At 45.9% G+C, this 14,416-nt stretch overlaps 1 protein-coding gene across 1 annotated transcript in view; it reads right to left on the bottom strand.

Moving 5' to 3' along the window:
• Nucleotides 1-14,118, bottom strand: part of SLC9A4 (solute carrier family 9 member A4) — a 356,947-nt gene extending 342,829 nt beyond the window's left edge. Inside the window, exon 1 of the mRNA XM_073664760.1 lies at nucleotides 13,564-14,118. Within this exon, the coding sequence (XP_073520861.1) occupies nucleotides 13,564-13,762 (199 nt within the window). The 5' untranslated portion in view covers nucleotides 13,763-14,118. The remainder of the gene's footprint in view (nucleotides 1-13,563) is intronic.
• Between the last annotated feature and the right edge of the window lie 298 nt (nucleotides 14,119-14,416).

Raw genomic sequence — 14,416 nt, forward strand, 5'->3', positions numbered from 1 at the left:
TAGTTTGTGGACTCCATGTACAGAGCCCCTAAGTACCAGAATAGCGGAATCCCCCTATCAAGTGACCAAACTTTGGAAATTACAACCCTCTGTGAATTTATCTACATGTGAAGAGGCAATTTTGACTCCATGGGTGTTTTCCAGAAACAAGCAGCAATGGATGTTGCTGAGACAACATTGCAAATGTGCCATTATAGAGTCCGTATGTTGTAGTGCCTAGTATATTATAGTGCCCATACATTGTGCGCAGCTTGTGCTTTTGGAGAAACGCACCCCGTAAATTAAGTGGGCTCTTATCGCTACAGAATTGCCAAACGTGGATGCTAACTGCGGTTTAGGCACAGTGGGTCTCAGAAGGGAGGGGGACATTAGGACTTGGGAGTGAAGAATTCGCTGGATCTCTTTTGGGAGGTAAGGTGCCACTTTGCTTTTCCAAAGCCTTTGTGCTACCAGTAATGTGGAAGCCCCCTATATTCCCATTTACAGATGACAGACCTGAGTGGGGACTTACTTTTTTGTGGATTGAGTTGAAGCTTTTATTGGAATATTTTACATACAATTTTGGATTACATTTATCGTGTGATCTATGCTGAGCACTTGCATCGGGATTTCCATCCACAGTGGGGAAAATAAGTATTTGCTACACTGACGACTTTGCAAGTTTTCCCACAAATAAAGAATGGAAAGATCTGTAATTTTTATCGTAGGTACTCTTCAACTGTGAGAGACAGAATCTTAAAAAAAAAATCAGAAAATCACATTGTATTATTTTTACATAATTAATTTGCATATTATTTATTATTTATATTGCATTATGAAATAAGTATTTGATACAATAGAAAAACAGAACTTAATATTTGGTATTGTAACCTCTGTTTGCAAATACAGAGGCTTCAGAGCTGTCTCTAGGCAACATTGAGTTTCAGCTCCCGCCAAAGATTTTCTATTGGGTTCAGGTCTGGAGACTGGCTAGACCACTCCAGTCCTTTGAAATGCTTCTTAAGCCACTCCTTAGTTGCCCTGGCTGTGTGTTTCGTGTCATTGTCATGCTGGAAGTCCCAGCCACGACCCATCTTTAATGCTCTTACTGAGGAAAGGAGGTTGTTGGCCAAAATCTCGCGATACATGACCCTGACGCGCCCCCTGGGCCGTGGGGATACCCGGAGCCGGGCCTGTAGATGCTGGGGGTCGTAGTCACCGTGGCGGTGACCCGGTCCGTGACCCAGGGCGGTCAAACCAGGGTAGTCTATGTGCACTAATATCAATGTCCGACTACGCCACCTGTGGATTGCTGTTATTGATAACCGCTGCTGCGGGGCAGTCTGCTGAAGCTGGTGGTATGTGCAGCAAGGTGATGTGACTCCCCACAGGAAGAGTGTAGCTTCAGGGCAGCGTGTTGGGATGATGGTGGTGATGGTGCAAGGTGTCGCGGTGCAAGAATAATCACAGAGTCCACATGATGCAGTCCCAGATCCTTTACTCACGGTTTAAACAGTTCCACTTACAGGGCCAGTGTAAGAGCCCACGGCGTCCTGTGCTCACGCAGTGTGGGGCCCGGTCGACCCTCAGGTAACTCTGGAGTATTTTGCAGGACCCCCTTCTGTGTGTCCTTTCTGGCCTCTTTCCTTGTACCTCACACCTAGCGGCACCTCTGTCCAGTGTCCTCGGGCCTTAGCGGGCGACGTGTGTTCCATCCCCTGGCCCTATGCGGCTACTTTCCTAGTGGCTGGTGTGGACGGCCTGCTGTACTTGAAGTGCTGCAGCCTCCGGTTCCCAGTTGAGTCCTGTAGTCTCTGCTGGCTGGGGGACCCGGTTGCCCTTCTTGGTCTGACCCACCTACCTCCTGGCAGTGGAGGGCGTACGGGTGGCTTGCTGCACGGCCTGTACCCCTGGGGTCCCTTCTCTCCTCGTCCTGGAGCCTCTCCTGCTCCCCTTTTATCTCCTTTCTCCTTCAGGCTCAGGCCTCCTGACTAGGCCCGCCTCTGGAGCAGAGCTCCTACCGAGCCCCTGCTCCTGTACTCTAAGACTCCTTTCTCCCCTTGAACCAAGATGGTTCCTTACTTTTATACCTCCTCCTGATGTGCTCCCAGGATCTACATCCTCCACCCATCCACTAATTAGTTCCCCCTCTCTAGGTGGTTCCCCCCACTCCAGCCAGGGATCAGGGACTGTGCTCTCCCGTAGGAGCAATCTCTCCCTGTCCCCCCGAAATGTGGTGTAGTGGATGTAGTGTTAGGGTCCTGAGCCATACTCCTTCCCTACCTGAGAGTGAGGTACCACATCTCTGGGTGAGAAGCAATAACTCTGTGGCGACCGAACCCTCAGGGGCGCCACACACCCCCCTGGTAAAACACAGCACGTCCGCAGGCTGGAACAGAGTAAAAGACAATTTCAAAAGACATGCAAAATTTTAGGACATGTCCGCATACAAGATCATAAACAACTCCTCTTCCCTTTATGAGAGGCATACTTCTTTTTAACGTTGCTGCAAAACATTATAAGTGCACTTTTAATAACAATTCCTTTCACATATATAAAATATCATAAGGCTATGTGCCCACGAAGCAGAAATGCTCAGGATTTTTTCCTGAGCGTTTCTGCATCTCCCTGGCAGAAAAAAACGCATGCGGATTGTACATGCGTTTTCCTGCCAGGGACATGCGGAAATGGAGCGTTATCACTGACATTTCCGCATGCGGATTGACAAGCGCTTTCCAAGCGATTAGCATCACTTGGAAAGTGCTTGTGATAACTAGCTCACACTATATAAATCCATGCAAACAGCATGGATTTATATAGTGTGACCCGAGAGAGTGGTAAAAATAAAAAAATAAATATATACTTACCCTCCAATGGCACCCGGTGTCCCGCTCACTCCGTTCTCCCTTGCTGGCAACAGTGAATTGAAAGACCTGCCGACGTCAGCGTCGCGTGACCCATCACATGACTCTGACGTCAGCGCAGGTCCTTCAATTCATTGCAAAGTGCCGGGAAGCAAGTAGGAGCGCAGTGTGGGCCGACAGAAGGTAAGTATACATTTATTTTATTCTTTTTTTTACAGATTTTTTAATGGTACCTGGGTGTGTATGAGACTCTCCTCTCCTCTACACCCGGGTACCATCCGCACATTAGAACGCATGGAATGCGCATCTATATATACAGTGATGCGTAATCCATGCGGTCTACTGCAAGTCAATGGCGGTGAAGACGCAGCACTTCCGCAAAATAATTGGAGTGCTGCGTTTTTTTCCGCAATGATAATCCGCAGGGGAAATTTCCGCAGCATGTGCACAGCACATGCGGATTATCATTGGGGAACATTGCTGCCCTTCTACCATGCATTTTTAATGCATTTCTAATGCGTTTCCGCAGCTACAAAAACGCTGCGGAAACGCATTAAAAACGCATAGTAGTCACACAGCCTTAAACTTTTCTCTAGTGTAAGCTCATTGTTGTATATAAAACATTTTTCTGTATAAACATTCTTCATATCAACACATTTTCAAGTGAAACTTTTGGTCAACCGGTCACAGTGATGTCTACAACCAGGTGTCCATTTCTCAATAAAGTGCCAACTTGCAAACACGAATATGAGGGACCCGTCCCAAACCCTCAACGGAGGCCCTCGGGTGGCTGCAGGGCTTAGACGATCCAGATGCTGGACCTCGTCTTCGGCCACCTCCAACGGGTTTTTGTTCTGAGGTACTCGTTGTAGTTCTTATAAAACCAATAAGGGGCACCTTAAGAGGTGCAACTATTTACAAAAAGTGGCTGCTCCCAGTCCTCAGCCGGTCAGTTTTTGGACCCGTTCCGGGTAACTAATGAACACTCACAAGTTTTTCAACGTAGAACTGCACCCTTTCGGGCAACCTGGAAAACAACAAACTCACACAAAGTTCTGTTCCTCTTACAGTACTCAGTAAGGGTGCTCCCTGCGGGGAGGCGCTGGTCCATCACAGGCTGACCCAGCCGGGTCATCAGCATGGTGGAACTCTGTCTCCACCCGGTGGACATGTAGGGCATACCAGCCCCTGACTCCCCGGTGCCTGGTGTAGGACACGGTGTCCCCGGGATACAGGTCCCGATCTGGGTGTCCCTCTGGCAGGCGGGATTCCACGTCTCTCCTATTCACAAAGACATCCATGTCTGTTAGCAGGTCCCAGACGAACCCCAATCCTGCGTCCAGGTTGAATTTTACAACGGTCCCGGTAATTCTGGGACCACGAGCCGCTTGCTTGTCATGGCGGGCCCGGGCCTTCTCTTCCATATTTCTAGCCTCGAGTTGCTCCCACCGCTCACGTCGCTGTTTCCGCTCTTTCTCAAACTTGATCAGTTGTTGGTAGCAAAATTCCTTGCGTCAAGCTGCGGCTGCCCTGGTCTCCTGGGAGAACCCCATTAAATCCTCCCCCGAGTGATCCCACTCGAATTGGGCCTCATCCTCCGGTACCTGGGAGACGGCGGTGGCGGGCTGTGGAGCGGGCAGGAGTGAAGGCCGCTGGTCTTCCACCTCCGCGTACCAGTCCCAGGGGAAGCGCCCGTATACCCATTCGAGTGTCGGAGGGGGCGGCTCCTGCAGAGGACCTAGGAGCGGGCCGGCGTCGCTGGTGCCTGGAGCTGGTTCCGGGGTCTGGAGGGCACTTAGAACTGGCGTGCCCTGGTACGCGCATGGTGGGCACGTGGCGGTGTCACCCTGGTTTAAAGGGCCTGGCTCTGGCGTCGAGAATGGGACAGCTTCGGTGACGCCCGGGATCTGCAACTCCACCAGGGGGCCCAGGGGCAGGTCGATGCTCACAGCGTCCGGCACAGGAGGACTTCTACTACCTGCTCCTGCGGCCGCTCCTGCGTCAGGTGCGGTCTCCTGACCTCGATCCCGGTCCTCGGAGGCTGGGGCGCCGCCGGTGCTGGGCAGCGTCGCTGGCTGCCGGGCCTGTTAGAACCCTCCTGTTAGTTTTTTTTCTATTTTGTGGTCACGTGACCTACTGCCTATTTATTCCAGCTCCGCCCTTCTGGCTTTGCTGGACTTCAGTGTTACTTTGACTCTTAATCTAGCCAGGTGCTTTGCACCTATCTCTATAGTTAGCTTGGTCCTTGGACCTCTAAGTATTTTTGTCTGTTTGTCTTTTTGCTCCGCTACAACTTCTGCTAGGAGGTGTCCAATTTTGTCCCAGTCCTTAGTACTTTTAGGGACCCCTCCCATATATCTATAGGTCTGCGTTCAGACTAGATGAGGACGAAGGCGGGTCTGTTCACAATGAACAGGTTGCCCGCTGCATCGTAGGGAATCAGCTTAGTCCTATTGTAGGGACAGTTTTCCTATCTTTCCTTAGTTCTTGCAGCAGATCATAAGAGGGCCGCCATCCTTTGCTCCATCTCCCTCTTCCAGTCCGCGTTGGCGTCTCGCTGCGTCCTGGCCATCCTCCGGCCCAGATCTTCCATGCCGGCGCGGAGGAATTCAGTATCCTCCCGGGGAAGCTTGGCCACCAGCTCCTCCAGGGTATAAGGCGCTTCGGCCAGCAGCATGTCGCTGGCAGGGTCTCAGGAGCTGCCACGGTCCATCTCCTTTCCCGGGTGCGGCCTGCCTGGACTGGTCCAGACCACGCCCTGTCTCTCAGTTTTCCTGCCTCCCCTCCCTTTTTGGGGGCGGTTCCAGGGCAGTCTGCTGTCGGTCACTTCCAAGGGCAGCCCCCCCACGTCGATGGACACATCCACATACATAATCACTGCTGCTTGGGGCGGGTCCCGCTTTTGGCGCCATTCTGGGACCTGGCCCACGATGAGAGGTGACCTTTGGTTGTTGTTTGGCTGACACATAATGGCGCCCGTTCTTCAGGGGTGGGCGCCACATTCAGTAGAAAACACAGTCTTTTAGGCACACAATACCCGATGGTAACGGGTGGGTTACGTATCTTGCCGACTACGCCAAAGTTGACGCGCCCCCTGTGCCGTGGGGATACCCGGAGCCGGGCCTGTAGATGCTGGGGGTCGTAGTCACCGTGGCAGTGACCCGGTCCGTGACCCAGGGTGGTCAAACCAGGGTAGTCTATGTGCACTAATATCAATGTCCGACTATGCCAACTGTGGATTGCGGTTATTGATAACTGCCGCTGCGGGGCAGTCCGCTGAAGCTGGTGGTATGTGCAGCAAGGTGATGTGACTCCCCACAGGAAGAGTGTAGCTTCAGGACAGCGTGTATGGATGATGGTGGTGATGGTGCAAGGTGTCGCGGTGCAAGAATAATCACAGAGTCCACACGATGCAGTCCCAGATCCTTTACTCATGGTTTAAACAGTTCCACTTACAGGGCCAGTGTAAGAGCCCACGGCGTCCTGTGCTCACGCAGTGTGGGGCCCGGTCGATCCTGAGGTAACTCCGGAGTATTTTACAGGACCCCCTTCTGTGTGTCCTTTCTGGCCTCTTTCCTTGTACCTCACACCTAGCGGCACCTCTGTCCAGTGTCCTCAGGCCTTAGCGGGCGACATGTGTTCCGTCCCCTGGCCCTATGCGGCTACTTTCCTAGTGGCTGGTGTGGACGGCCTGCTGTACTTGAAGTGCTGCAGCCTCCGGTTCCCAGTTGAGTCCTGTAGTCTCTGCTGGCTGGGGGACCTGGTTCCCCTTCTTGGTATGACCCCCCTACCTCCTGGCAGCGGCGGGCGTACAGGTGGCTTGCTGCACGGCCCGTACCCCTGGGGTCCCTTCTCTCCTCGTCCTGGAGCCTCTCCTGCTCCCTTTTTCTCTCCCTTCTCCTTCAGGCTCAGGCCTCCTGACTAGGCCCGCCTCTGGAGCAGAGCTCCTACCGAGCCCCTGCTCCTGTACTCTAAGACTTCTTTCTCCCCTTGAACCAAGATGGTTCCTTACTTTTATACCTCCTCCTGATGTGCTCCCAGAATCTACATCCTCCACCCATCCACTACTTAGTTCTCCCTCTCTAGGTGGTTCCCCCCACTCCAGCCAGGGATCAGGGACTGTGCTCTCCCATAGGAGCAATCTCGCCCTGTCCCCCGGAAATGTGGTGTAGTGGATGTAGTGTTAGGGTCCTGAGCCATACTCCTTCCTTACCTGAGAGTGAGGTACCGCATCTCTGGGTGAGATGCAATAACTCTGTGGCGACCGAACCCTCAGGGGCGCCACAACCCCATCCATCCTCCCTTCAATATGGCGCAGTCGTCCTGTCTCCTTTGCAGAAAAGCACCCCAAAGTGTGATGTTTCCCCCACAACGCTTCAGGGTTGGGACTGTGTTCTTGGAGTTCTATTCATCCTTTTTCTTTCTCCAAAGACGGCGAGTAGAGTTGATGTAAAAAAAGTTCTATTTTGGTCTCATCTGACCACCTGATCTTCTCTCTTGCCTCCTCTGTATGATCCAGATGGTCATTGGCGAACTTCAAATGGGTCTGGACATGTGCTGGCATGAGCAGGGGGACCTTGCGTGCCCTGCAGGATTTTAATTTATGACTGTGTACTGTGTTACTAATGGTAATGTTTGAGACTGTGGTACCAGCTCTCTTCAGGTCATTGAGCAGGTCCTCCCGTGTAGTTCTGGGCTGATTCCTGACCTTTTCCAGAATTTTCCTTATCACACGAGGCGAGAAGTTTCATGGAGCGCCAGACTGCGGAAGATTGTTTGTGGGATCAATAGACAACTCTTTGGTCTTGGCCATGGTGGAGAGGTTGGAGAATGATTGATTGAGTGTGTGGACAGGTGTCTTTTATACAGATAATGAGTTCAAACAGGTGCAATTAATACAGGTAGTGCAGAGTAGGTGGGCTTCTTAAAGAAAAAGTAACAGGTCTGTGAGAGCAAGAATTCTTGCTGGTTGGTAGGTGATCAAATACTTATTTCATACAATGTGATTTTCTGCTTTTTACTTTTAGATTCTGTCTCTCACAGTTGAAGTGTACCTATAATAAAAATTACAGATCTCTCCATTCTTTGTAGGTGGGAAAATTGCAAAATCGGCAGTGTATCAAATACTTATTTTCCCCCGTGTAAGGCTATGTGCCCACGATGCAGAAATGCTCAGGATTTTTTCCAGAGCGTTTCTGCATCTCCCTGGCAGAAAAAAACTCGTGCGGATTGTACATGCGTTTTCCTGGCAGGGACATGCGGAAATGGAGCGTTATCACTGACATTTCCGCATGCAGATTGACAAGCGCTTTCCAAGCGATTAGCATCACTTGGAAAGTGCTTGTGATAACTAGGTCACACTATATAAATCCATGCAAATGGCATGGATTTATATAGTGTGACCCGAGAGAGTGGTAAAAATAAAAAAATAAATGTATACTTACCCTCCGATGGCCTGCGCTGTCTTGCTTCGCTCGGTCCCAGCTGCCGGCAGCGGTGAATTGAAAGACCAGCCGACATCAGCGTCGCGTGACCCGTCACATGACTCTGACGTCAGCGCAGGTCCTTCAATCCACCTCAAACTGCCGGGAAGCAAGCAGGAGCGCAGCGCGGGCCACCAGAAGGTAAGTATACATTTATTTTTTATTTTATTCTTTTTTTTACAGATTTTTTAATGGTACCTGGGTGTGGAGGAGACTCTCCTCTCATCTACACCCGGGTACCATCCGCACATTAGAACGCTTGGATTACGCATCTACATATACAGTGATGCGTAATCCATGCGGTCTAATGCAAGTCAATGGCGACGAAGACGCAGCACTTCCGCAAAATAATTGGTAGTGCTGCGTTTTTTTCCGCAATGATAATCCGCAGCGGAAATTTCCGCAGCATGTGCACAGCATATGAGGATTATCATTGGGGAACATTGCTGCCCTTCTACCATGCGTTTTTAATGCGTTTCTGCAGCATTTCCGCAGCTGCAAAAACGCATTAAAAACGCATCGTGGGCACACAGCCTAAATCTTCAAATGACGTGATTCAGCTGAAACCTCCAATGGGTCACTTCACCATAACGAGGCAGCAGAGTTACTCTGGACTCCATCTGGCATCTGTTCAGCGGAGTCCTACTTATCAGATGTGGAAAAAATTGTGGTAGACTGCGCTTTTGTGCATGCCTAAAAAGACGGACACTGCTGGATCATAGGCCAGACGGCGTCCACAGTGTCTCCATCTTCCTCATTATAGGGAATATTCCACCTGGGGTTCCATTTTAATCACATATTTCAGAGATCTACAGTGCCATGTAAAAGTTTGGGCACTCCTGGTCAAAATTACTGTTATTGTGGACAGTTAAACAGTTTGAAGATGAAATCATCTCTAAAAGACCTAAAGTTAAAGATGACACATTTTCTTTGTATAATAGGCATAAAAAAATATATGGTCTTTTTATGATTTTTAAAATTACAAAAAGGGAAATGGGCCGATGCAAAAGTTTTGGCACCTTGCATGGTTAGTACCTGGTAGCACCCCCTTTTGAAAGTATCACAGCTTATAAATGCTTTTTGAAGCAAGACAAGAGTCTTTCAATTCTTGTTTGAGGGATTTTCATCCATTCTTCCTTGGAAAATTCTTCCAGTTCTGTGATATGGCGCCTGAATTCTTCGGGTCAATGCTCTTACACTGATACCAAATTTTTATAGTTTTTTTGTTTTACAAAAAAAAAGCTTTTGCATTGCCATATTTTGAGAGCTATAATTTTTCCACAATTCTACCCACAGTCATGTGAGAGCATGTTTTTAGCAGGTCGAGTTGTCTGTTTTATTGGTACCATTTTTAGACACAACATTTTTTGATCGCTTTCTTTTCTGATTTTTGGGAGGCAGAGTGAACAAAAAAAGCAATTCAGGAATTCTCTGTGTGGTAAAAGTGATAAGCCAGCTTTATTTTTTGGGTCAGTTCAATTACAGCAATACCCCATTTATATAGTTTTTAAATGTTTTGCCGCTTTTACAAACTAGAACTATTTTTTAGAAAAAGGAATTGTTTTTTTCATCGCTATATTCTGAGAGCCATAACTTTTTTATTTCTTTCCTGATGGACCTGTATTGTGTCTTTCTTTGCGGAACAAGATTATGTGTTCATCGATACAATCTTTGTTTACATTCGACTTTTTGATTGTGTTTTATTCCACTTTTTGTTCGGTGGTATGATAAAAAAGCATCGTTTTTTGCATTATTTTTAATTAAATTTTTTACAGTGTTCACTGAATGTGTTAACTAGAATGACAGTATTATAGTTCGGGTCGTTCCGGATGTGGCGATACCAAATATGTGTACTTTTTTTTTTTTTTTTTTGTTTTTACATAAATATGTGTATTTATTGGTATAATATTTTTTTCATTATTTTATTTTGTGACTTTTTTAAAAATATTTTTACAATTGCAATGCATTATACCTGTCAGTGCTGGACTGACAGAAGCCTCTTAGACAATGCTCTTTTCTCTATGTCTTAGCTCTATAGTCGCATTGTCTTAGCTCTATGTCAAGCTATGGCTTGCTGGCAGACCCGGAGATTGTCATGACGTCTTCTGGTTGCGATGGCAACGATCAGGCCCTCACGATGATGTTGCGGGGGCACCGATCAGAAGAGAAAGGGAGCCTCTCAGCTATTACTTATACCGAGCTACCGGCAGCGATCGATCTAGCACAGATCCTGTGCCCACACGATAATCATAACGTAAGTTTACATCCTAGGTCATGAACCCCTATCCAACCATGACAACTTACGTCAAAGGTCGTCAAAGGGTTAAGGTCATATATTTTGCTTGATATATGGCTTGATCCCCGGTGGCTTTTAAATTATGTTTTTCTCTGAAAAAACACTGCATTTTCAGAGTTAAACATATATAGCTTAAATTTGCAGATCTGGGAAGCATTTATCTGCTGTCAGATTCCCTATAAAGACCCTGTGGATTTATGCATTTTTTTGGTATTTTTTAGCACCAAAAATAGCCTGAAAAAAATGCATGTCGAAACCATAATAGAGTTTTTAAGCATGGAAAAAAATGAGTATTAAAAAATATTGCTTCGAATCGTCGACAAAAAACATTAATAAAGAGGAAATGTGTAACGAAGGAAACAAAAACACGATAAACACCACCGATTACTATTGTTTATTTTAGTGCAGAAAAAATGAGGGAAAAATGCAGAGAAAAAGTCATAGGAAAAGTCAAAGTCATAGGAACATGGCTTAAAGCTTTCAGTACACAATATAAAGGGACCTACAATTACAATGATTTTATGTAAAATATTTATTTAAAGCACCACCCCAGCATTTTTTCTTTATTTTACCACTGGAGTGGTGCTATTAATTTAAGCTATCTCCCCCTACTCTCATACTTGCCTGCCGCCGTCTTCACCTTCTATCGCCTCCGCTCCTGTCAGTCTCCAGCAGTTGGTGACCTGTTGGATCACTGCTATGTTTGCTGGAGCGAGCCCAATGTCACTTTTCAAATCATTTAGGCTGTGTGCCCACTATGCGTTTTTCAAGCATTTTTGATGCGGATTTTCCACAGCGTAAACGCTTGCAAAACGCTTGGTAATCTGTACCCCATGATCCCCAATGAAAATCTGCATGTTCTGTGCCCATGCTGCGGAATTTTCCACAGCGGAAAAATCTGCAGCATGTCCATTATTTGTGCGCTTCTGCATGCGGATTTGAGGTCCCAATGCACTTGAAAAACGCAAGTCAAATCCGCATGTAAAAACGCTGCAAAAACGCGTGTAAAATCCGCAAGCGTTTTTGACTGCCAAGAACATGCAGAAACGCTGCAGAAATTTTCTGCTTCATTTCTGCATCGTGGGCACATACTCTAAGAGCTTTTAATCATTACATCTGACTTCTGATCAGTCAGAAGTAGCAATCACAAGATTGCGCCACGAGACTGGAGCAGCTCAGATGAATTCAAGAAGGATCTGAATACCATTCTTGATAAATATAATATTACAGGTTAGGTTATGGTCACCAGATTCTGTGATAGGGCATTAATCCAGGGAGCTAGTCTGAACATAGCAAATCAGAAGAACTATACTGCATTTATAATTGGAGGTATTTGCTAATATTATTATTATTATGCCTACTACACACTGGGATAGAATCTTGGAGAAGGGAATACCCCTTTAAGTCTACCTGAAATCTATATAGTATAAGACTATAGTCAGGGACTTTAAATTAAAAGCACCACTCCAGCGCTGAAAAACAAACAAACAACACACTGGCATAGTGCTATAAACTACACAAAACTAAAATATTACTAATTGAAATTGAAGTCAATTGTCATATGTATGGGATAGTATAACATGTAAGTACATAGTGGTCACAATGGAATTTAACCCCTTCATGACATGTGTCATACATGTACGGCTCATGTTGGAAGTGGGTGTATGGAGCAGGTTAACGCAGCGATACCCGATATGTGATGGCTGTGTAATACAGCCAGGACCTGCCCCTAACAATCGCAGCTGGAGCCCTGCTCCACTTGCTCCACTCGCGATTGTTGACTTGTTAAATGCCGCTGTCAATCTGTCATTTTCTCCGCCCGCTTATCGCACCCGTGACGTGATCACGGGTTGATGATGAGTTGCTATGACAGCCGGGGGTCAGCTAATGACCCTGTGCTTTTCATTACGAAGCTCCTCTAAAACCCTGCCTGTGGCCGGGCTTCAAAGGAGACCGTGATTTCTGCTATATGCAGCAAAGATATTGCATCGCTGTGTACAGCACAAGCCATCGGACGATCGCATCTTCAAGTCCCCTAAGGGGGCTAACAATAACAGTAAAAAACAAAGTCTTAAAAAACATGAAAAAAATAAATAAAAGTTCAAATCACCCCACTTTTCTCCCACTTAAAATAGATATTGAAAAAAAAGGAATATATGTGGTATCGCCGAGTTCAGAAAAGTCCGACCCCAAACCAGCACTAAAATAATTTAAAAAACTGGACATTTTGAGTATCGCCGTAATCGTATTGATGAGGTGAATCATATTTCGAGATCATTTGTACCTCAAATGTACACCGTAAAAATAATTTCCAAAAAACAATGTCAGAATTTTATTTTATTTTTTTCACAATTTGACAGCACTTGGAATTTACACTATAAACACTGATAAAATGAATGGTGTCATTCAAAACTAAAACTTGTCCCGAAAATACAAGCCCTCATATGTCAAAGTGGACAGAAGAATAAAAGAGTTATGGCTCTGGGAAGAAGGGGAGGAAAAAACGAAAGGCAAAAACTGAAATTGGCTGCGGCATGAAGGGGTTAACTTATTTCATTAAATTGAAGAAGAAAGTCTTTAGGAGTACATGGCATGCACTAAAAATCCCTTCCATACATGTTTCTATAATATGTGTATACATTTTTACAAGCTTCATTTGGATGTGTGAGAAAGTCAATGAAATGTTCTGCAATGTATCTGCTGCACGAGAACGTACTGCAAAAGGCTTTACATTTCACAACTACTCTATTAAATCTTAGACTTACACATTTCCCTTTCTAGTAATTAGACCTCACATAGAGGTTTTCGTTTTGGGGACTACAAATAGCTTGCGTGAGTCGGAATTTGCTGAACCCCAAAATGAATAAATCATAAGTCCTCAAGGAGTCAATGATTTAAAAGCACAGCAGCAAATATAACATCCATATTGTAAACTACTTACCGATTTTGGCATAGGAAGCAAGAATAATCCATAGTGTGACTTCGTAGGGGATTTGGACCAAGTTATAATCCACAGTAAAGGCATGGAATCCTCCATTTGATTCTGAACCTTCTGTGACCGGGGTCCCAGTAGTGACTTCTGAGCTTCCATATGTGGTCTTAAAAATGATCAGAATAGTGAAAAGAATGCCTGCTTCCATCCTTTATGTGTAACAAAGTATTTTGTTTAGCAATAATAAAAGATAAGCTTCATCAAGGCATTCCTTTACTGGCAGAACATAGTCTTTTAATAAGTCACCCATGAAAAATGAGCGATGTACCATAAATTAACTATAATTATATGAAAAAGGAACTATATGATACAGTTCTAATAGTCTACTACAACGCTGAGAAACAATGATGTCTCTTTCATGAGTAAGGCATCTGGTCGCTGTATTTAACTACATTAACTACATTATCATTCATGTTCCCTAAAAATTGTAAAGATATAATATTGTCCACTGGCAAGTAAGTCCACAAAGACATTAGTTACTGACTCTGTGCCATTGTGAAACCTGATAACGAGAGAAGACTGACATCAGCAGGGTATGGTGTGCACAGGTGTGGTTAATATGCACAAAACTTCTACCAGTCTGTGTGTACAGATAACAAGGTTGCCACCTTGTGAACTGCCAGGAAAACTACTTTCTTCTTTTATTAAAAACTATTTGTTGATAATTTTAGGTCAATCTGTTACAATAGTTTTTACTGTGTACATAAAAAAATAATTCGCTTTTTACAAATGCCTCTGTTGTATACTTATCAGTATTCTGACCTATATACATATATTACCTATCATCTTATGTATAGGACAT

This window comes from Phyllobates terribilis, unplaced genomic scaffold (assembly GCF_046119375.1).
Source record: "Phyllobates terribilis strain yellow unplaced genomic scaffold, ASM4611937v1 Scaffold_2__4_contigs__length_985480577, whole genome shotgun sequence".
Classification (NCBI taxonomy): Eukaryota; Metazoa; Chordata; class Amphibia; order Anura; family Dendrobatidae; genus Phyllobates; species Phyllobates terribilis.